General features: G+C 37.2%; 1 protein-coding gene across 3 annotated transcripts in view; it reads left to right on the top strand.

Annotated features, from left to right (window-relative positions):
- Positions 1–25,166, top strand: part of LOC309861221 (uncharacterized protein) — a 535,944-nt gene that overhangs the window by 288,763 nt on the left and 222,015 nt on the right. For 2 of the 3 annotated variants that reach the window (XR_014309822.1, XM_082723973.1), the window contains one exon: positions 2,576–2,676. Coding sequence is in view for 1 of the 3 variants with exons in the window: in XM_082723973.1 (XP_082580099.1) it covers positions 2,576–2,676 (101 nt within the window). In the remaining 2 variants the exon portion in view is untranslated. The remainder of the gene's footprint in view (positions 1–2,575; positions 2,677–25,166) is intronic. The other variant, XR_014309821.1, reaches the window with a different exon arrangement.

Consider the following 25,166-nt stretch of genomic DNA (forward strand, 5'->3'; position numbering starts at 1 on the left):
AGTGAATTAAACTGAGAGAAAGAAGAGGATATAAGATGGTGGCAACAACAACAACAAAATCCAATTAAAATGGTGGGATTCATGGAATGGGGGTTAGGTTCAGCTTTCTACTTCTTTCAAGATCTATTTATCCTAGGAGAATTTCAAATGCCCTGAAGTCTCATAGTTATCATGGTATGACACCGATATGTTGTCGTATGGCTGGTAAGTTAGGAATAACTGAAAGAAGACATGAGGGCTGAATAATGCCCCTGTTTTCCCAAGGTCCACAAGGGTATCAGGGGAATCTGTAAATTCTTTAATCTCCGATTACTAAGAAAATCCTTGGAATGCAGGAGCTCGGGATCAGGGTAAGGACGCTATAGAGGCTAAGGACCTTGTTAAAGAAAGTGATAAGAGAATCTGAGGTCTTTGGGAAGAGATGCTACCATCATCCTCCCTTCTGTAAAACCCCCCAAGCACCAGGTAGTACAAAACCTAACATGTGGGACACTAGCACAGAATACTCCGTAACTTGGTACAGTGGGGGAACACACCAGCAGAGGCCAGCGAACACCTGGAGGCTACTACACAGGGCAGAAGTCCTTCCCCTGTCACTATTAGGACAGGAGATCATCTCCTTCTACCCAGATAGCGTCTTGGGAAAAAGAGAGAGTGGGGTAAAGTCCCTTGAGAGGAGAGATTTAGCCTTGCTAGAGAAGGTAAGGCAGTCTTTTTCACCAGCCACTTAAGGTTCAGACTGGGAGACGGGAGCATCTTGGCTGCTGCAGAGGAAGATACGATGAGTTCTGTGGTGGAGCGACGCAGCCACACCTCACAAGCTTCTTCTTCAGAATCTCCTGATATTATGAAAGGCGTCATGCTCCTAATTGGTTAGAATAAATGAGAACAAAATTTTTCCACCTGAACCCTTTTTAGAAGGAATATTTAAAATACCAGTCTGTCCTTCTATGAAGTAGAACAGTCCCAGAAAATAAGTTACTTTTGAATTACTACAGTTATGGTTTCATGTGATAGAGAATAGGGTAAGCTAATTTTCCGGAGAAAGTGCTTATAATTATTCATTATTTATGTTATTATGGGAAGGCCTGTGTGGTGTTTTTAAGAACCTATAGAAAACAAGGTCTTGTGTTCTGAGAAGCTGATAATCTAAAGTGATTCATTTATTTGTAAAGTGAGGGTTATTGTAAGAACAAAAGGATAGTCTTTATTAAACTTTATAAGCTAAAGGAGAAGAGATTGTTTCCATCCATCCCCATCTTTCCATAATGCTTTTGTAATGGGAACAAATATTAAAATGATCCGTTCTTGTCAAAAGAGGGTATATTCAGATTTGGGTCACTTAATAAATAATAACAGAACTCCTAGGCTACCCACCCTATTGTGGGACCCTGACCCCAGAGGGGCCATACCAGAGTGAAGTATTCCGAAAGCCCATAAATTACATTTCTATTTTTAAAATTTATTTGTGGTAACTACAACACTAAATTGTATTAAATAATGACTTAAATAAGTAAGATAATAATTTAGAAGTGAAATTGTTCTATGTCTGTGCTCAGATTCCTAGAAACAATGTATACAGACTAGTTATTTGTGTCCATAAATACATGATGATCTCATAATGAGTTAGTATATAGTATTATGCATTAACTTCTCAGATTGCTCGAGTATCATTTTCTACTGGCTATATTATATTATTGGGTCACCATAATACTAAACTGCAGGAGGTTTTAGCTGATAATTCCTGAAAAGTGCTTACTTTTGAAATAAAAAGCAAGGCAAAAAAAAAAAAAATCAAGCCACAATGCTGACTGAAAAAAATATTTATATTTATATTAAACCCCTCAGCTAGATTCTCAGACACATCACTGCTTAAAATGCAGTCACCTGACAAAAACAGTTCTAATTATTACCCCCTTGGGCTAACATTTTTCAGAGTGACTGGCTAAAATGCACTCCAGCTCATAATTTCTGTCTCTGACAGTGGAAGACATAACCTAGTTTCCTCTAATGCAAAAGTCTCTAATCTAGAGGGCAAGACCCTACTCCATATAACACTGAAGGGAGAAAATGCAATTTGAGCACAAGGAAATTGCACACATAGTTTGATAGTTCTACCACTCTCAGAATTTTTTTTTTTTTCCTCCTCGGGTTTAAATGTCTTGTTTTATTTTATACTAAATTATGACCTGGCTGAAATTGCTATGTTTTCTTTGTCATATTCTAGAAACCTCTTACTATAAAAGTGAAGGTTATACTATAGTTCCATACTTCCATTTTTTCAAGGGGTGGGAATGTTCGCGTTTTGACAGTTCAGCAGTGAAAACATTAAAAGTTACTGTGCTTGCTACAGCAATATTTTTTTCGGGTTGAATAATAGCTCTTTTGTCTTGGCAAATGGAGCATATATACTGCATTAGAAAAAGGTAATTAAATCGTTTTGAAATGACGAAAGTGCAGATTTTTGACTTGGACTAATCAGTAACAGTTTCATTGTTGAATCTACGAACGAACAAACTTGTATGATTGCTGGGAGAGGTGAATTAACCTCAGATTGTTCTGGTTCACTTCACAGGTGGTGGCTGAGAGCGCATCGCCCGGAAACTGATAAGCCGGAAGGCTACAGAAGTTTCAAGGAAGTAAGTCCGAAGTCTTGCAAAGAAGGCGGCTATCAGGGTACGGTACTGGAGCTTTTCATTAACAATTTTTATTTCTGTGAATTGGAGAGACTTTATTCCCTTTCCTATCTCTTTCTGCTGACAGCTGCTGCTTAACACCTTCCTTCCAGCTGGGAGGGCAGCTGGATGGCTGCATACGCGGCTAACGCCAGGATGGCTCCTTAGCGAGCAACCGGGGCATCAGTTTCCTCCTGGAGACTGCACATGTCACCTTCACGTCTCATGCATCTTCCATCATTTATGTGACTCTATCAAGGGGCTCTGGTAGAAGGCACTAGGCTATGAAAGTGCAGTCTAACCGGTGACTGAGAACAAAGGCCGCCTTTAGCTATGAATGATTCACTACAACGGTAAAGAATACTTCCTTTTTTCCTCCAAAATGACTTTGCATCCCAAAGAGTCATTGACTAGGCCTCCACACTCGCTCAAAAAATAAAAATGAAGGAATGGTGTAGAGGAAAGATTTTTTTTTTTTTAAAACCTGATTTTGAGAAACATTTATGGTATTACTAGGCACAGAGATTTGGCGATGTTTTGGGTGAACTTGTAATTTCAGGAGAAACGTTCATACCCAGTAGCTCTCCCACATGCTACAGTAACTTATCCCCCCACCCCCCAGATCTCTCAGCTTCTGTCAGCATGTGTCACGATCTCATCAATCTCATCACTACATATGGAAATGGGGGGGGGTGCTGATTTGGACGAGATTATTTAAAAAGTTAAGGGACTATATCTGACAGGTACTGTAAAACATCTTGTGTGGTTTATTAACTGCTTTAATCCAATGAGTTAATAAAGAGACTCCATAGTTCATCTCTAGAAAATGAAAACATTGATTTTATTTTTCAATCAGGAAATCATAAACATGAAAATGTTTTTTAAAAGGTACTTGTTTCCCTACGACCCCATATCATCTGTGTCCTTGGGAGCAAGTAAGAATAATGAATAGGAAATATTTTATGCATAACGATATACCCCTGAGATTGGCACTAAAGCGCCCCTATCTCTCCCCTGCTCCTGGCCTGTTTAGGAAACCCACTTGGTCTCAACTAAGGTAACATTGAAAGTATGGAGAGGTTTCAGCCCAGAAACACAGAACGCCATCTTTGGTGCTAATTCAAGGAGTCTTATGGACAGCATTTTGAGGAAACTCAGAGTATAGACGCATTTGGCAGTTTCTTGTAGATATGGAGAGACTTGTTTAGAAGGGTTTATTCCGTACGTTTGGTAATTGTATTTTGAAATTAAGTTGTCAGTGGAGAATACATGCTAAACTTTGAATGCAAGAAAGTAGTTCACAACAAAGAACAATTACATACCGAATACACTATTCTGGAAACTTGTTGAGTATTAAACTTATCCTTATTGATGTTAGTTATAGGTCCACAGGACTCTGTCACCATCTATCCATTGTTCTGTTTTAATATACCTCACAATATTATTCCCAAGGAAATCTGAAAAATAGTGGATTGAAAAGCTTGCTTCTAAGCTGTTCGGTCAGGTCTGACTTTCATAAACTTAATAGTTTCTAAATATTTCCAGATTTAGCTGTACGATATTATCAGAACAATTATGAAATACCTGCAGTAATACTGTGCCAACATAGTCTTTGGTATTTTTTAAAATGTCTTTATTAACTGCTTCAAAACATGGAAGGTACTAAAAATAATTTAAAAATTAACTCAACCAAAATTAATGGCTCATCTACCCAGTATTAGTTTTCTACATTGCATTTATTGAGGGCTTACCGTGTTCCAGGCACTTTGGTAAAGCCATATGTGTATTATTCTATTTGATCCTCGAAACAATCCAGTGGAAAAATTACCACTATTCAGTCCATTTTTATAGATGAGGAAACTGAGACACAGACATGGCATGTAACTTGTCCTAAGGTTCTTCGTTGCTGGGTAGAAGCCTTGGTATCAAAACTTAGGTAGGCTGAGGCTGTGTTCTTTGCCCTTACATTTTATTATATTGTTTTTTATTGGTTAATTTTGATTCAAAAACTGTTAACATACAAAATAGTTCTTTCAAAAAAAATGTTTAAAGGGTAAAAATCATTAATAAGGAAAAAAAGATGGCTCTGTGAGTCAGTGGCCATGGCGATATTCCTGTGTCCTCCATCCCTGATCTTGAAGCTTGGTAATAGTGTGGGGAACATGTGGCGGCATCTTCATGGACAGAGCTGCAGAACATACTATTTGCCTGTGGGAATGCTAAATATGAAAGCATGGCATAAATGGCTGAGCAGTTTTATGGAAAATGGGCAATTTTATATTTTTTCTCTTACAGGTTAGTAAGATTTCTTCATTATAACAAGAGACTATGGTATGTTTAATGAAAATACTGACTTACATATATCCAGGATAATATTATATAGTGAAATTACATATTAAAATAGGTTTTTTTTTTGAGAAATGACAATCGTGCTTTTAAAAAAATACATACTTTTTGATTCAAGTATAAAATAAATCCTCTGATGAAAATTACTTGGACAAAACTGAATTCAGGTTAAAAACTGTGAATCATGAGTTTTCCAGGAAGAGTTTTATTTTGACCTCAATGGTATCTGAGAGATGAACTTCAAGCTTGATACATTTTTAACACTACAGAAGCGCTGTGGCCTCTCGGTGGGTGTCAGGGAGGAAACCCTTGAGGAGGCCTTTATCTACCAGCGTTCGGCCAAGGGGCCCAGCAGCCTGGGGTCTCACTGGTCTATTCCTGATCCTCTCTTAGCAGAAAGGACAGAAAGCAGGAAAAGTGAAAGCTGCTTCTGAACAGATTACTTTCAACGTAGAGGCAATTAATATTCCCAATTCTTTTTTTGGTAATAACATGCAGCTACCAAAATCTTGCTAAATTTTTTTGTCAAAGGTGAGAAAATGTGTAATGCTATTGTTTCTCACATTTGTTTTTGGAGGAAAAAACCCCAATTTTTATTTTGTCATTAGAGCCTGTTAAATAAAATCCCAGTAAAATCCATGTAAACAAATCTATGCAAAGCAGTGAAAAGAAAATATTTGCATAAGTGTCCTATTAATGAAAGCTAGTTTCCGAGAGTTTGAGATTCACATTCTTCGATGTGTTTTGCTTACCTTTCCTATCTAATTTATATGGTCATATTGGGGATATATTTAATGCGTGTATGCACACACATATATCGCAGAAAGTAGTTTGAGTTTTTAATTAGTAAAGATTTCAGAGGTCAGCAGTTACCCTTTTCATTTAGCATTTCACTTCAGTCTCGTATTATTTGCATTTTCTGCTCACTTCTGTATAGACCACAGTAAACATTTGGAAGGCATTTTGTATGGTAAGTTTGTGTATTGCAATTTTTGAGCAATGCAAACATCCCCCTTAAATAAACGAAAACAGATCCCAGAAAGGGTATGCTTCCAACACATTCCCCAAAGATCTGAGTGCCGCTGTGCATTCTTGCTCAATTTAAACAAACTAAACTTCAGTTAGTCTCCCCTCCCCTAATGGGCACCCCCACTGGGAACATTGTTAGGTTACCACCATGGACAAGGCCTCAGTACAGCTGGATCTGTAAACAAGACCATAATCCGCATGAAAGAACTCTCAGAGTTTTGGCAGCACTCGCAGTGTTGTTAACATATTGTGCCAAAGCAATAACAAAGCCATCATTTTTAAGTTTGTTCACGGATTTGTATTAATCAAGAAATTTTCCAGAAATTACTTCTAAATGAGGAACCTTCCAGAAAGTTACCATTTGGCAAGAAGGCTTCCAGATGCCTTTTTTTTGCTTATCTGCAACATATTCTTCCAAATAAATTACAAATTTGTGGAAGTTTAGTCGAGACAGAAAACACATTGCTGCTGTGTTGGCGGAAGGAGGCTCCCTTCAGTTCACTCCCTGCTTCATCAAAGCCTGGCTAGTGCTTAGGTCATTTTTTTCTTATTAGGAGGAGGAGGAGGAGGAGGCCAGGCCATCTAACTTGGCATTCTGGTGATAAACATTAAGTATTGATATTTGGATCAGAAAAGCAATTATTAGATTACAGTCAGAACTGCACACTAAGCATTTAGGAAGAGACCAGGAGAAGGCTGTTGGACCTTTGTTGGAATTTAGTTGTTGGTTTTTATTGGCATATTAGGCGATTGATTCTCGCAAATTCAATCTTTTCCAATTTAGACCTTATTTTTAAAACTTGTGGACAAGCAGGGCTTCTGCAAACTATTAGTCTGCTCTATAGGAAAAAAAGGGGAAAGAGGAGTATATAGCAGCGCACTTGGACATGAGTAGTGGGACAAACCTAAAAGTTTTGATTTTCAACATTTTCCTTAGTCCTTAAGTACTTAGAAGACTAGTTTTTCATGTACAACTCAAGTGATTAAAACAGTCCTGGGTGAGCGTGCTAAAAACTGAAAGTGCATCTCAGTACGTGATTCAGCCTGAACGGAGGGTACCTATGGGGCTCCGGGGAGGGTTAACTGTGTACAAGCTCGAGACTGTCTGTCGGGAGGTGAGGACCCATAAGTGAGTCTATCACCAATGGTATGTATAGAGTTTTGGTTGTATTTCGTCATTTATTCAGGTCCGTGATACCTTCTGGATGACATTTATTTTTGTTACAACAAAAGAAACTCTTTAAAGTAACGACTAATAGTAAATAAGCCCTTTCGCCAGCTGAAGACAACCCCCAGCCTCCAAGCTACACATCTTTCCTGTTTCCTCCTATGGTGCATTGTTTAAAGCACCAATATATCATGTTTATATTCTGCCTTGGTTTAGAGTTACTTGTGTTCATTTCTTCCTTTCCCTTTGAAAATGTAATGTTCCTGGATGTCTCTCTCAATATCTAATACGGTGCTTTGTACGTAGCAGACTTTGACTTTGCATGAATGCTTATGTAACTGATTTCAGGAGGTTTATTGTTTCTCTAAAAAAAAAAAAAAAATCCTTCTCTGAACAGATAGCACTTTGGAAGCCCCTTTAAACTGTAGAGAGCACCAGCATTCTATTGGGTCAGTTATCGCTGCAATTGAATGAATAATACTTCCAATAGTCTCCTAGAAAACACCTCACTTAAGGGAGGATCTATAGTATATGATAATTAATAAACACTACAAGGGCATGAAATAATGACAGAATCATAGTTTTGGTTTTAAAGTATAAAATTGTTCTTCAAGAAACAAAACAGCTAGCCAAGTCATTCATAATCTCTTCGGGAATCAGCATACTGTCCCCAAAGAAAGTATACTTGAATTTTTTCCAAGTATTTGACTATATATTATTGTTGTTTATATCTGATATATTGATGCTGATTATATTTATTAGTCTTTCTCTAAAGACTATGTATTTACTCTGTTTTTGAATTACCTCATCTTTGAATGGTTGATTGCTGTATGAGATTGAGTGCATTTACCTAATTTTGAAGAGTGCTTTCATCTGAGAACACCCTTGTGCCTGTGGATTGTGACCCAGTGACGTGGTGACTTTTGTTTTCTATCAGTCTATGGCCAAACTGCATTACTCATGTGGTTATGTTGGTTTAAATCAACCAAAATAAATTTTTATAAGTCTTTTAAAAATTTGACTGAAGGTGAAATAAATCAATAGTTTGGAAATTACCCTTTCTTTACTACCAATAGAGACTTGGAAAAATTAATCAGATAAATACATTAAAATATTTATTTCAGCCAATTGGACATCTTTATTCATACCCTTGAAATCTCTTTACTTTGACATTATTTCTTTATTTTTAGAAAAGGAATTATTTAATCTTCTCCTTGAAATTCGTAATACTTAATTCCCAAACAGAAGCCACTGTAGATTAAGATCTATCCTGAGGGGTAAATTCAAGAGATGAACTAGGGAAAAAAAAAAAAATAGCAGGGGATACACAACAAATGTGATCTAAGTTCTACCAGCTGCATATTCTCAGAGCTGTGCTGATCCAAGTGCCCTTGTGGATGGTCCAGGAGAAGGATTCTTTGTGTGCAGGGAAGGTCAGTGGTGTTGACAGGGTGTCATTTGGTGCTTGATTCACAAACATTTAGGGTTGCCTTAGCCATTTTTAGGTAAGATCGGTTATTTACTAGAAAGGGCAATAAGAAAATAAATAAATATTGGTTTATAGTCCAGCAATGTTAAACTAAAGAAGCTCTCTCCAGTAAACAGCAGTTCGCAAAAGCAGATGTGAAGCCTCTAGTTGTTTCTTACGAATTCAAAATGTAAAAATGAGTCCTGCAAAGCTGAGAACTCTGGCACAACCATGTCAGTTAACAAGACAGATAGTAGCTCCCTATCTCGGTTGCTTTTTCCTACCTGACATCTGGTATCCCTTCACAATTTTTACTTTCAAAGATGCTTTAGGAGTTTTGCTTTAAAAGTGATAACCATAAAATGCTTGCCTGCATACTCTAATCACAATTTTGGGAAAAGTGTGAAAGAGGGACAGTTTTCCATGCTACTGATTACACTGTTTGGTTAACGTTATTGGAGGGTTCAAGAGTCTGTCAGAAAGGTCACATTGTAGAGAGAACTCAAGGTGCTGATTATAGAGAGTAACTAGGGATAATGGAGAGAAATGTAAGTAGGAAGAGGGGACAGCTCTGGTTGACAATAGCAAAGCATTATGCTGATGAGAGAAGACACGTGAGCATACACAACAGAACACACAACAGCATGTATACACATATCATGAACACTCTCATTCCCTCTCTCTGGCCAGTGGAAGATGAAATTCACCCAGGAGGGAGAAGCCACTGAAAGATTAACAGTACCAATAAGATGGAGGCTTGCCTTTTGTTCAGGAAAGGAAAGTCTTCTAACTGTAGTAATTCAGAAGGTTTAATTAATCCATTGTTCATGTTATTTATTTTTTTTAAAATCAGTGTGGGCTAGTAGAGTGATACGAACATACAAGGTAAAGTTCCTAATAAAATATTTCTGTGGTACTCTCCTAGCTTGATACCAAGCTCCTTTTAGTTAGCTGATTAATTAATTCCTATATGCTGGGTACTTTATTTGGGCAATAATTTGGCCAAAACAGAGAAGGTCTCTGCCTTTTTGGAATCTATGGTTTATTTGGGGGAGCAAGCAATAAGCAAGTAAATTGTATTTAAATACAAATTATGGTAAGTACCAGTCTTATAAACTCTGATCTAATTTTTATAACTTACAAAGAAAGTTGTGCTTATTTTTGTGAATTTCAAGTTCTGCTCCTTCCCATTTATTATTAACATTTATTCTGTACTTCTAAGCACTGTGTTAAATGCTTTATGCATTGTTTTATTTAATATTTACAATTAATTTAAGGGACATGTACTATTGTATTTATACAGTATGGTTAAATAATGTTCCCAAAGACATACTACTGATTAGAGAAGGGACTAAATTCAAACCTGGGGCTGTTAGTGTGTCAAGCTTTTTCTCTTAAGAGCTTTGCTATACTACCTCTCTGGTTAAAGGATAAGACCTATGATCCAATATGCTAATATTTCTAATTAGTTGCTACTCTGTCATATATATTTAAATGTAAGAACATGCACAAGGAATCAACAAGGGAAGAGAATTTCTCTACCCTACCCAGGGTCATCTTTACTATTTCTCTCATCACACAGCTGGGCTGTTGAATGTTGCTATAGAAAATCACAAAACTATTCTGACTGGATCTGTACAGAGTCATGCTTTCTAATTTTATGGCTGCTCACAATTCTTTTGCTGACTCCCTATCACATTTCCTACAGCAGCATTTCCACCCCATCCTCCATCTCAGCAAAAGCCTTTATTTCTGGCTTGACTGATTAACGTTTGGAAGTGTGTTCTATTGGAGAACTCTTTTCCTGGTCCTCTTTGTTTTCATGTTTTGCAGGAAGGAACAGTACTGGATGATACTTCCTGTTCCCCCCGTACTCTTACCCACGAGAATGAGTGATTTAGTTGATAGTGCAAGTAGACTCTGACATCCACAAGTTCACATTCTTTTATTGGGTAGGTTGTATGCTTCCATTAGCTGCTTCCTTTGCTTACCCTTCTTCTACGTCTTCCAGAGAAGCCTGAATGTATTCTCTTCTCTCCTTCATGTGACTGTTTACCAGGGCTGGCAGAGACTAGCCGGGCATCTGTTTACTCAGTATATACCACGAAGTCCACATATGTCAATTTGCTGTGTGGCTCTTACTGATCTAGGTTCACGGGGGAGGAAGGGGGTCTAAAGATGTTTTTTAAAATTTTTATTTACTTTTTAAATTTATTTTCAGTGTTACAGAATTCGTTGTTTATGCCCTACACCCAGTGCTCCATGCAATACATGCCCTCCATAGTAGGGTCTAAAGATTTTTAAGACTATTCAGGTCTTCAAGGACCTTACATACTGTTTGGCAAATTGAAGCCAGTAACAGTAATAGAAGGCTTATGCTTATAAAACATATCTATATTTCTAAGAAAACACACAGACTATAGAATTCCAAAGCAACTAACAATAGTCTGTGTCAGCCATGTGAACACCAGAGTATGGAATTCCAGAGAAATAAGAGATCACCCTAGTGGAGATGATCAAAAGGAAAGGTCCCTTTCAATAAGATGATCAGGAAAACATTCCAAATTCTCTACAGTTTAAATACTCTAAACTTACTTGAAATTATATACCACCATTCCTCCATGAGAATGAGAAATGGTGCCTTCCCTGTTTCAATTAATCTTTATAATATTATGAGCTCTGAGGAGGTATTCTTAGGTCCATTATATGGACACAGAGCTGCCTAGAAAAGTCCCGAGAGGTTAAATAATGTACTTAAAGTCACATGGTTAATAACTGGTAAAAAATAAAATCCCAAATTTGACTCTTTTGATGTTCATGGTGTTTTCTTTTTTTTAATTAATTTTTTATTTTTTATAAACATATATTTTTATCCCCAGGGGTACAGGTCTGTGAATCACCAGGTTTACACACTTCACAGCACTCACCAAAGCACATACCCTCCCCAATACCACCCCCTTCTCCCAAACCCCCTCCCCCCAGCAACCCTCAGTTTGTTTTGTGAGGTGTTTTCTTAAAACAAGGGCACTTTTCCAAGCTGGTGTGGGATAAAGGACTCTGGATAAGATTAGGAAGGTCAGAGTTTGAATATTGGATCTGCTATTTGATGTGTGCGATCTTGGACATTTTACCTCCCTACTCTTCACTGTCTTTTGTAGAAATAGTGGGAAAAAAAAAATCCCACCTACTTCGAGAATTTTGGAAAAGTAAACACAAGATAACCCATCCGTTTTGTAGTGTTCTGACCTAGAACTTTATTTCACCTAAGAGCTGTGTAAGTAACCACATTCTTAGCAGCATGAACAGAGACTGGGTTCCCTGGAACCAGACTGTGAGATGGGGAGTTGCATGGCCAACTTTCACTGGAGAGTGGTCTTGGGCCACGTGTTTAAAGAAGTAAAGAAGGAAGCAGGGTAGTATTGGGTAGAGTGAGCAGCTGGATGGTCGTCTGATCATGGCAGGATCCCTGAGGCTGGATGGCTCTTCAGAGGACTCAAATCAAGGCAAAGGAGCCTTTAGTTTTGTTTCCCTCAAAGAGCCAGTCATTGGCTGTGAGTTGCCTCTCTCACCTTGGGTAGGGGAGGTCCCTGCAGCTGAAGGCAGTCCCCAGTGAGGGGTGTTACTGTTCATTGAGATGTTTCCAACAGCCTGAAGTGGGTGTATCAGTCTTCAAAAAGGACATCTGGGTAGAGCACTGCAGGATCCACTGAAAAAAGATGAAACCCTCAGAGCCCTACCGCCTCTGTCATGTTCTCTCCGTGCTCGCTCCTGTTTCTTTGCTCTTCCACCCTTATGCTTACCGTGCAATTGGCACTTTCCTTCCTCCTTGAGTTGCCACTGCAAGGCTATGTCTTACATCTCTGAGCTTCCCACACTGAGGAGAGGGCTGACACGTGGTAGAAAAAGCTCCGTTAATATTTGATGTTGGTGACGCTAATGGTGGTGATGATATACCAACTGTCCTGCTGGGGACTGAGGAGTCTGGGAAAGAAGATAAGGCCTGATTTATTTTATTTGCCAAATATATAATCATAGACTATAAACTAAAGGATGTGAAAGAATCGCTATAATTACCAAAGTACGTTAGACACACAGAAGTGCTCAATATATTTCTGGAGAGTGGATGAGGAAGAAAATGAGTCAGAAGACAATAAAGGGGGCATATGGCTGGCTTTCATTCTGAGCATAACTCAGGCTCACTTTGGACATGGCCCGGGAAGTCAGAAGGACTCCCTGGAGATGGTGGTCTTGAGTTGGGCGTGACAGTATGGGTAGAATGGGGGTTAGAGAGGGAGGCTAAGGCGGACGTGGTATGGTAGGTCCAGGAATCTTCTATGGCAGGAGAATCTGACCTGAGGGGTTTGGGTATGCACAGGGGCAAGGAAGGACACTTGGCTTGCCCGGGGTGAAGTATATTTGGGAGTGGACTGCCGGAAGCAAGGCTCAGTAAGTAAGGGGACTGGAAGAGATTGTGAAGGGCTAGCGAGACTGACAGTACTAAGTCATGATGGGGTCCTTATGTGGGGCGTGAAAAATGGAAAAAATGTATTTTTAAGAAATAGCTGGCTCAGAATGGATTGGAGGGGAAATCAGTGAGAGTCAGAGTGACCAGACAGAAGGCTGCAGGGGCATTTAAATGTAAGGGATGAAAGGCTGAACAAAGGTGGTTGAAGACAGAATCGAGCATAAGGGTGGAGGTGAGGAGTTAATCTCCAGGAAAGAAAAATATGAATCAATAACATGCAGCATCTAAAAATGTTGCTAAGGACCAGTGACAAAAGGACTTCAAATTTCTGAAGTATTTATTATCTTTTTAAAAAAGTTGATGCCACGATCCACAATACATCTATGGTTTTAAAAATACTGAGACTTACCTGTACAGCACAACCACGGTGACTGTTCTGACTTAACTGACTAGGCTAGTTAAATGCTAACTCAGTCCTTTCACTCAAAGGAGCTGCTGAGTATCTGCTCCTTGTATAACTCCTCTGTTAAGTGTGTTCACATTGTAAAGTGACCAGTTAAACCAATCACTCGATTTAGCCCAAACATTTAAACCAACTGTCCAGCATTACTTATCTCTATTTCTGTCCCTCCTTCCCTACCTATGATACCTAATCTACCTACCTACCTACCTCTATCAGCAAAACTGAAGTTAGGTGATTTATTTCCTGAGCTAATTTTGTAGTGATTTGGTTTTGCCTCAAGGCAGGTCTGGTACAATGTGACCTTGGTTGAAAGAGGATGTCTCTCATAAGTGCGGACACGATGAGTGATGTATGTAGAATTTATCATAAATATATCAACTCTGATATTATTTTATAAATGCAAAGTATATCAGAATTCTTTTTTTCTTTTTTTTTCATCTGTTCTAATTTAAATTGCATAACTTCACGAAACAAAAACACATGAGTCTACTTAAAAAGTGTCTATCCTGACTGAATCCTTAATTTGGGGCTACCTAAAATTCAAAATCTATTCTTTTTGTATGTCTTTACATTTTTCAACGTAACCATCTGTGCCTATTAATTAATTAATTACATTTTTATAATTTTTATCTGTTTTATCCCATTACTATTTATATAAGATTAACATATCTTAAAAATTTATTGACTCTGTAGCAAAATACAATGTTTGAGATTATACTCCCAATTCCTTTCTCGTCTTAGATCGCTAGGCAGATAATTTGGAAGGGAGAAGCATAGTTTTCTCCTTCATGTTTCTTGACGTATCTAGTCTTTGTGTTTAATATTTGAAAAGCTGATAGCCATTACATTGAATTATTTTAAAATTTAACTTTTTATTTTGAGATAATGGTAGGTTCACATGCAGCTGTTAAGAAATAACACAGAAAGATCTATGTGCTCTTCAGCCATTTCTTTCAATGGTAACATCTTGCAGCACCATAGTATAATAACACAACCACAATATTTACGCTGATATAGTCAAGTTATAGGATATTTCCATCACCACAGTGATTCCTTGTCTTGTAGTTTCTTAGGCTTAGCTACTTTCCTTCTCTCTTCTCTGTCCTGTTCTCCACTAACCTATGGGGAACGTTTCTCTGATTTTAGCATTTCAAGAATGGCACATAAATAGAATCTTCAGGTATGTAACCTTTTGGGACTGGCTTTTTTCACGCAGTCTAATTCTCTGGAGAGTCATTCAAGTTGTTGTTTGTATCAACACATTTTCCTTTTTTATTGCTGGCTAGTATTCTAAAGCATGATTATGCCACAGGTTGTTTAAACATTCACCTGTTGAAGAATATCTGGGTTGTTTCCAGTTTTTAGCTGTTAGAATAAGATCGCTATAAATATTCATATATGAATTTTTGTGTCCATATATCTTCATGTCTTTGGCATAAGTGCCCAAGGGGGCAATTGCTGGGTAGTATGGTAATTGTGTTTTTAAAGAAGCTGCTAAACTTCTCTAGTTTGGCTACCCTCTTCTAGGGTAGATGTATGTTTATATTCTCACCAGCAATATATAAATGATCGTTTCTCTGCATTATTGCCAGCATTTGGTATTATCACAATTTTTTTTTATTTCTACCATTCTGCTAGGCAGGTGGTAGCATGATAGTGGTTTAATGTGTACTTCCATAATGGCTAGTGATGTTCAGTATTATTTCAAGGGCTTACTTGCCATCTGTAGATTATCTTTGGTGAACTGTCTCTTCATGTTTTTTATCCATGTTTTTTAAAGATTTTATTTATTTGATAGAGAGAGAGAGTGTGTAAGCACAAGCAGGGGGAGCGGGAGAGGGTAAAGCAGGCTCCCCGCTGCACATGGAGCCCCATGCAGGCTGATCCCAGGTCTCCAGGATCACGACCTGAGCTGAAGGCAGATGCTTAACCTACTGAGACACTTAACCTACTGAGCATCCTCTTTTACTCCTTTTATAATTGGGTTTTTACTACTGAGTTTTGAGACTTCTTTAGAGTATTCTAGGTACTATTCCTTTGTTGGATATATGATTTTCAAATATTTTCTTGCATCTCTTGTAAAACGAAAGAAGGTCTCTTGTAAAACAAAAATTTAAAAAAATTTACTGAGGTTCCATGCACCAATTTTTAATTTTATGAGTCACTGTTTTTAGTATTAAACCTAAGAAGACTTTGCTGAGCCCTAGCTACTGAAGATTTCCTCCTGTGTTTTTTTCTGAAGTTTTATAACTAAAGTTTCACGTATATGTCTGTGATCCATTTTGTGATAATTTTTGTAGAAGGTGTTAGGTTTATGTCACTTTTTTTGGTTTTGTTTTGTTTCTTGTTTTGCATATAGAGGTCTAATTGCTGCAGTACTAATTGAAAAGTCCATCCTTGCTGATTGAATTTCTTTTGTACCTTTGCCAGATATCAGTTGAGCATATAAGAGTGGTACTATTTCTGAATTTTTTGTCCTGTTGATCTATGTATTCATCCCCCCAACAATAACATACCGTCTTCATTACTGTAGCTGTCCGGTAAACTCACTATCAGGCAGAGTGGTAGTTCCCACCTTACTCTTCTTTGTCAAGATTGTTTTAGCAATTCTCATTTCTTTTTTACTTTCACATACATTTGAGAATAATATTTTTTTTAAAAGATTTTATTTATTTATCTCACAGACAGAGATCACAAGTAGGCAGAGAGAGAGAGGAGGAAGCAGGCTCCCCACTGAGCAGAGAGCCCGATGTGGGGCTCGATTCCAGGACCCCGGGATCATGACCTGAACCGAAGGCAGAGGCTTTAACCCACTGAGCCACCCAGGCACCCCTAGAACAATATTTTCTAAATCTACAAAATTATTGCTGAGATTTTTATAGGAGTACATTTGGGGAGAATTTTTAGCATATAAGACCCATGCATATTTTGTTAGATTTACACCTTAGTATTTACTTTTCTTTGAGCAGCTATAAATAGTATTACATTTCTAGTTTCAGTGCATGTAAAGATTCCTAGCATGTAGTAATATAATCTTTTTTCCTGTTTACTTGAGTCCTGCAATCTTTCTGAACTCATTTTTTACTTTGACTTTGTTGTTGGTATTACCGTTTTTAAAAATTCCTGGGGATTTTCTATGTACACAATCATGTCATCTGCAGATAAAGACATTTTACTTCTTCCTTTCTTATCTATATGCTTTGTCTTTTCTTTTATGGCCTGATTGGAGTGGGTAGAGTTTCTAGCACTATGTTGAATAAAGATAGTGAGAGGAGACTTTCCTTGCCTTGTTCCCAATTTTAGGGGAACACTATTCAGCTTTTTAAAAAATATGTTATGTTATGTAGTTTTTTGTAGTTGCTTTTAATCATGTTGAGGAAGGTTACCTTTATTTCTGGTTCTTTTTTTTGTTTTTGACAGTTTTTATTACAAGTCATGTTGAATTGTGTCAAATGACTTTTCTGGTTCAACTGAAATGATCACATACATTTTTCTTTAGCTTGTTAATATGGTATATTACATTGATTGATTTTCAAATATTGAACCAGCATTGCACTTCTGGAATAAACCCTACTTGCTCATGACATATAATTATTTTTATAACTTGCTGAATTATACTTGTTAAATTTTTGCGAGGAATTTTTACATCTGTGTTTATAAGGGATATTAACCTGTTGCTTTCTTTGTTTTTACTTTCTTTACTTGGTTTTGGTATCTGAGTGATACTAACTTCAATCAGTAAGTGTTCCTTCCTCTTTATTTTTTGGAAGAGATTTTGTAGAATGATGCTAATTTTTCCTTCAAGTTTTGACAGAATTCTCTACTTCACCCTGTGGGCTTGGAGGACTGATCAGGGTAGTTTTTAAGTTACAAATTTAATTTCCTAAATAGATATAGGACTAGTAAAACTATCTGTTTCTTGTAGGATGAGCTGTGTTAGTTTGTATTTTTTGAGGAACTGGGGAATTTTATCAACGTTGTCAACTTATGTCGAGTTGTTCATAGTATTCTCTTATTATCCTTTTAGTGCCATCAGAGTCTATAGTGATAACTCCTGTTTCATTCCTGATATTGGTTATATACATCTTTTTGTTCAATCTTGCTAGGTGGTTATCAATATTATAGCTGTTTTCTAAGAAATAGCTCTTTGTTTCATTGGTTTTATCATTTATTGTTTTCAATTTTATTCTTCTCTTATTTTTAATATGTCATTTTGCTTGATTTAGGTTTGTTTTTCTCTTCTTTTCCTAGGTTCTTAAGACAATAGCTTTAATTATTGTTTGAGATTTTTACTTTTTTCTAGTCTGTGAATTTTGTGCATAAATTTCCCTCTCAGCACTGTTTTAGCTGTGTTCCACAAATGCCGGTATGTTGTATTTGCACTGGCATTCAGTTCAGTATAATTTTTGACTTACCTCAAGATTTGCTCTTTGATCCATGGATAATTTACAAATAGGTTGTTGAGTTTCACAGTGTTTAGAAGTTTTCCTGTTATATTTCTCTTATTGATTTCTAGTTTGAGTCCATTATGGTGAGAGAACATACTCCAAATGATTTCATTTGTTTTCAGTCTGTTGAAGTCTGTTTTATAGGAACACAATATGACTTGTCTTAGTTTATAATCCACAAGCACCTGAAAAGAAGGTATGTTTAACACATGTCAATTAGATCCTGTTGGTTGATGGTGTTGTTGAGTTCTTTGTCCTTGTTGCTTTTCTGTCTAGTTCAGTCTGTTACTAAGAGACATGTTGAACTCTCCAATTATGTTTGTGGATTTGTCTATTTCTTCATTTAGTTCCACTAATTTTTGTGGCTTTGCTGTTTGGTGAATGAACATTTGGCATTGTTATATATTTTTGGTAGATTGACCCTTTTGTTATTATATAGTATTGCTCACTATCTTTAGTAATATTCTTTGTTGTAAAATCTAATTTGTCTAATGTTAAGTAGCCATTTCTGTTTTTCTCTGTAATTTGATTGTCTTAAATATTTCCTATAGACACATTTAGAACCTCATTAGACAATGTTCTAATTATTTGCTTTAGCTATCAAACATGATTAGAAAAGTCAAGAAAAGAGGATACCCATTTACTCTTTTCCCCCCTCTAGATCTCCTGCTTGTCTTCTACTTTGAGGCACTTTTTATTAAAGTTGCTACTCCACACTTCTTTTCCAGATCTGTAAGTCTTACTGCTTTCCCCTGTTACTAGCCACTATTTACCAGCTGAACTTGTTTTTATTTTTAATGTAAATGTTCACATATTTAATAGTACCTTTAAAAAAGCATTACTGCATTTAAAATGGTTCTAAAGTTTACCTACAAATAGCAATATGAATTAAAAAAACACAAACTTGAAGTAAATAATATAACATTAGCTATAATACAAATAAGAGTAAATGCGTGTGAGTCAAGTTATGTCACAGTTAAATTCACTTGCTTCTGGAAGAAAATGAAATCTAATTATTAGATCTTTAAACAAAGCTAACAAAGATAGTAAAGCCCTGGAATGTAAAAGGGAGATGTGAGAAAGAGCATTCCCAATGAGCTCAAAAAGTTTTGAGACACACATTTGATGTGTACTCTGGTCTGCAGCAAGATCTTGACATTGTCATATGACATTAGGATAGCAAAATAAGTAAAAACAGTGTTTTTTATCTTACACTAATTTTTTACACCAAGAGATAGGCTGGAATAAAAGCCAGTTGAACCCTTGACAGTCCCCAAGCAATGTACAAGGAAGGAGTTGCACAAGCATGAAAAAGCAAAACCACAGTAAATCATGTGATTGAAGTAGACAGATGCTGCAGGTGAGTATGGCTTTTATTTTGAATAAAAAACGAACTTTACTTTCATTAACACGACATTACATTGTATGTTTTTCCAAATTTACATTCCTCAGATACAATTTACATGAGGATTTTTTTTTTTGTTTCTAAGTTATTTTATATCTCCGTGTTCTATTTTACTGTGAACTTCAATACAAATGATAAATCTTACTGTTTTAAAGTACCCTGGTTATTTATACAGTAAGGGCTAATGGAAGAAAGAGTTCCAGATCTGTATCTAGAAAGTTGTGTGGGATGTTACTTATTAGATCGTAGAGTCTGATTAGAGACCTTTGGGAGTACTCCTTTCTCCCTGGCCTTTTGTAAGCAAAGACCTTGCTCTTTGGGAGCATTTTTCACGTTGCATTTTAATTTATTGATATGCCTTTCTCTCATGAGAGTGTGAGTTCCTGGAAGGCAGGGATCAGCACCTTATATGCTTGTGAGCTAAGCCAATGTATTAGAAGGGATGAATTTTATTGCAAAGTTTATTTATAACATTTTATAAATGGTAATTTTGAGGACATGAATCTGCTCTAGCTAGTTGCAGAAATATTGCTTTATTATCATTTGCAAAGTGGAAATGAACTGTAGTATTTATCAATCTATTAACTCATATGTATTTGACACCTACTCTGGGTTCTGCAATCTACTGATCACTGTAGGAATATAAAAATAGTACAAAGCATAATTCTCTCCTCCCAGGAGTCTCTAGTTAGGAAGAGAAAACTAATATATGAAACAATTCAAGTAAATCTAAGCTTATATACAGCCTCAGCCTAAACTAGGTGGGATAGTATGCACATTAGAGGTTCAAAGGAGGGGCAGAGTCCAGAGGACTGGAGGATCAGGGAAGGGTTCCTGGAGTGGATGAGATTTGATTAGGGTCTTGAAGTATGGGGCAGGGTTTGGGTAGATTGAGGAAAAGACTAGTGGTTTTGGAAGAATGAGGAGTTTCTTGAGGAAAGGATTTTAAGTAGGAAATACATTTTTTAAAAATATTTTATTTATTTATTTGACAGAGAGAGAGATCACAAGTAGGCAGAGAGACAGGCAGAGAGAGAGAGGAGGAAGGAGGCTCTCTGCTGAGCAGAGAGCCCGATGTGGGGCTCAATCCCAGGACCCTGAGATCATGACCCGAGCCAAAGGCAGAGGTTTTAACCCACTGAGCCACCCAGGTGCTCCAGGAATATATTTTTAAATTAAGGAAAAGAAAGAAGAGGTCCCAAGAACCATTGAATCTTTTGAGATATGCTTCCTCTTTGTGATATGATGAGAATCAATCCTATTTCCCGGAAGGATGGTGAGTGACAGATAATGAAAGAGATTCTTTGGTGAGTGGGGGGTCAGGATAATTGTTGTTCCAACCTGATGGGCCATCCTTATTCTAGTCAGAAGAAACTCAGTGAGTAAAGACTAAAGCTTCTAAATGGGGGAGAGATAATCGGAGACTTCTGGGAGAGAGAACACTCAGTAAGGAGAACTACCCTAGGTCCATATCTTTAGCTTGCAAGGGTGCCCAAGGTGACATGAGGGCAGTGGCCTCAAACTATTAAACAATGAACTCATTAAGAAAAGGACTTCTGGTTAAGGATTTATTTTTTCCCCCCAGCCATTGCCAAATACACAGACCCTGGCATGGATAAATATCCTTAAACTTGAAAGATTATGCCCATGTGTAAATTTAATACATCAGTGTTTAATTATGTAAGTCATGTATTTTTGGTATTTGTTTTGAACATGATTTATGAAGTGTTGGCTTGTAGAAAATTGGCACATAGAGATATGTTGAAACAGGTTTAGAATCTTTATCAACACAAATTTTACATAAAATACACATTTTATATATCCTAGTAGTGTTATCCCTCTTTCTAACACATTTAAAGGAGGACACCTATTTTCACGTTGTGGGTCTTAAAGATAAGTAAGAAAAAAAAAGGACCCATCAAACAATTCTCTAGGTTTCCCTCGAAAATGTTCTCTCTGCTCCATATGTGCTTTGAGTCTTAACTAAATTAAACTCATGCCTGGACCAATGTCATTTGAATTTTAAAGGTTACGTACATAGAATGTCAAAACAACCATTGAAAACACATTACTGAAGTGAAGGATTGGCCAAGATTATTTCCACGGTTCCTACCACACTTAACATTATCTAATTCTACGAATGAGAAACACTCTATCTACTGCAAACGGCTCGGTTTACACTTTGCTAAGCAACTGGTTGACTAGCTTTCTTGCCTAGGTTCCAGATTCTTTGGGGATGCAGGCACAACCTCTCGCAAAGCAACAACCCCCTCGAATCACAAGTTGATCACAAAGTAATTGTGGTAGCAAAGCGATGCGCGAGGCAGCTGCTCCTCTGCCGTTTATCTGCGCGCCACATGTTTGCATGAAAAATTGGTTAAGCGCTTCATACTTGGAACTTGTTTTGTCTGTAACTTTGGGAACAAGAGAACTTGTATCGCCAAGTTTAGAATGGTCTTGAATTTTATGGCTGCTTCAATTTGTATCCAAATTTGTGTCATCTGGATTTCACTCTGGTCGTGCTGGCAACACATGACTTTCTGGTTCTGAGACAGACTAATTAAAAGGTGCATCGTCATCACATTGCTAACCACGCATTTTAGGGAGCTAAGTGTAAATAAATCAAAATCATGTGCAATAAATTTACTGAAAAATACACGTGAATTTAAAAACAAATGGAAAAAAAAATCGGTGCCAAAATGACCTGTTTCTTTTCTCAAAACCAAAAACACTGAGCCGTTATTTACTGAACTTGAAATTGTAGTTGGGCTTGTCAGTTTTCTACTGGAAAGAAGAGAAGCTCAAGATGGCAAAGCAGTGAATGGAAAAATATTCTAACCAAAAAACAAAAGGCAAAATTCTATTTTAGAATGTTGTGCTTTTCTCAGATTGTGAAGGTCATTGCTATTACCTCAAAAGAGAGACTTCTCCACGTAGTGTCAGAGGATATAGTCTCAGGATTGGAAGGGTCTTGAAGGTTGTTCCGTCAGGCATTTCTTCCTGGGTTTGGGTCCTTGCCACCTGGTTAGTAGCTGGTGCTGGGACTTCTCTGTGGCAGACCAACCTCTGTCTCTGGAGGCTGCCATTTCACATTTATGGACTATCAGAAAGACACCAATTTCTCTGAAGCTTCCACCAATTGATGGAAGACGCTAGAGACCCTCAAGACTCTAGAAAATTGACTTAATCAATTTTCTTAGAAGTTTGTTTTAGTCTTTATTTTATTAGCAGGGCAACAACTTACATGTATTACCATAAGAAAAAGCGAGTTTATTATAAGCATTCAAATGGAATGGAAAAGAGAGAGAGAGAGAGAGAAGTACGCAGGAATGGAACCAGCTTTCGACTACTGCATTTTCTCCTCTCTGTCCTGTTTTCCTGTTTCCCTCTCGGCACCTTTGGCTGCCTTCTGAAGTTTGTTCTGTTTTCTTCTCTCTGCTGCTGAGGTTTCTCTGCTTACAAAGTGTTTTGTTCTGTCATCATTTAAGTTTATACATGGTGTTGGTTTGCTGTGGGCCAACTCTATCTGCTGGCTTCCTCTTAGCTTTTGCCTCCATTACTAACCGGTTCAGTCTGTCTGTGTTTTCCAATACAAATTCCATTCAGGGACTGTTAGGTCCAACTGACCTTTTACTCCAAGTGCTGGTATAGTTATGCTGGTTTATGGACTGGCTTTTTGAGTCACAGTCATATGTCAACTACTAGTCCAGTCACCACCCCCGCCCCACCATGCATTGTATGATACAATTACATGGGTATTCAGGAGGAAGGATTTTGGTAGAGGCAGTATCTCTTTATAGAGTGTGGAGTGGCTAGAAGTCCATAGTTGACAACTCGTACACATTTCTTAAGTTATTTGAAGTGTGTGTTTGTTTGCCTTCCTACCCCTTTTATTTTCCAGTTAAAGATTCCTGGGCTTTTCTGTCGTTGCCTATGGGACATAATATTGAGTGCCTTTGCCAATTTATCTATCTTCTGTACATAATTTAGTTGGTTTATATCCCTCTTAAAGTGATGGCTGCACGTTAAAAAACATCCCACGCTGATCTGATCAGTGAGGTTTATGCCACCCAAGATTCAATTACCTTTTCTGAAAGTCACCACACCTTGTTGACTTCTAGAACTTGCTGTTAACTAAAGCCTCTAAGTCTTTTATGCACATGCTGCTAAGCCAGCCGTCTTCATGCCTCATGTACAATTGGCTATTTGTATTCAAGTTTAAGATCCTTTATTTATATTGCTTGAATTTTGTTTTATTTTTTAAAGAAAAAAATATAAATAAAACAAAAAATACTGCCAGTATTCTGGAGGTTTGCATTCCCTATTGACCTTACTTGGGTCATAGAAAGTCTTTAATAAATAACTATTCTGTAACTAAATGTGGAAGAATCATTTTGTTAAAGTTTGACTTCATAAATATCCATTAGGTCCTTTCGGACTGACCCTTAATCTGTTGCTCGACATTTTTACTCCCAACCTCATGGGCAATAGTCACTTTGATCGTGTGCCTTTAGATCCAACTTCCATTCATATTTATATATTGTGTGACATGCTATATATTATATAATACACCCAGTGGAGTCTGAGGCACCAATTAGTAAATATTAACATCTTTTGCCGTTAAAAATCAGAATCAAATGTTGCTGCCAAATGAGTTTGGTCTTTTTGCTGCCAATTGAACTATTAAAAAAAAAAGATCTGGTTTTCCAAGGCTTTTGGATTTTAGAATTATGAGTAAGGGATTCTTGACCTGTAATGCAAAACATTTAAACCAATGTCTGGTGCACAGTGAGTACCAGGTAAGTGTTACTGAAAACTTCTTCCAGTTTGGCATTGATTCCTCTTACTCCACCCAGCTCAATAAAAAAGTGCATTGAAAAGGAAGGATCCCAGGTCTTTCTTGGATAAAATAGCTCCAAAATCATGAGATAAGCCAATTTCCAGTTTTTAAAGCTCAGAAATGCCACATGACTTTTGCATTAATTATTTTAGCTCCATAGGAAAAAAACCAACACACATGGGAATTTAGGAAATCATCCATTGAACCCATACAGGTATAAATCTACTTCTGTTTTATCAACTAGAAACATCTATCCTGAATGCTGAGAATTTATGAAATACAGCAGCAAAAGAATTAGGGAAATACTGGTGTGAGTTTTCTTCTTCACCCAGTGTTTGACTTACTCAATGGCAACGACTAATTCCCCAGAAAACCTGAAGTCCTCTTCTGCAGTCTGGCTGACTTCTCAATCAGTCTTATGTGAGAACCCTGAAGATCAGCAGTTCTGTGAGTTTCCTTGGCTTTGATGGATTCAGTAGGTTACATTTGTCTTGGACATTTGAATTCTAGGATAGAAACAGAATTGATATTTTTGTTATTAAACTTTAAGATAAAATATAACAAAATAGCTTTCAAAGATAAAGTGTAGGAAAGCCTTCATAAATTTAAAGATTGGAATTGTGTCTGCCCCTGTTAAAGTTGGCCGAGTTAGTACATGCATCATGGATTTTCTTCCTAACCTTTCCTTGCCTGAACCACCACTTTTCTTGCTCACACTTGGCCAATATAGAAAATTTGAAGTGAATATCTCTGGCTAATTTTGCAAACAAGTTTTGGGAGCTCTAATAGCCCTCTTAAAAATCTTACTGTTTCAGGACTGTAACACCAAATTATTGAATGAAATGTCTGTTTTGTTCTT

Source organism: Mustela nivalis (genome assembly GCF_964662115.1).
Source record: "Mustela nivalis genome assembly, chromosome: 3".
Lineage (NCBI taxonomy): Eukaryota > Metazoa > Chordata > Mammalia > Carnivora > Mustelidae > Mustela > Mustela nivalis.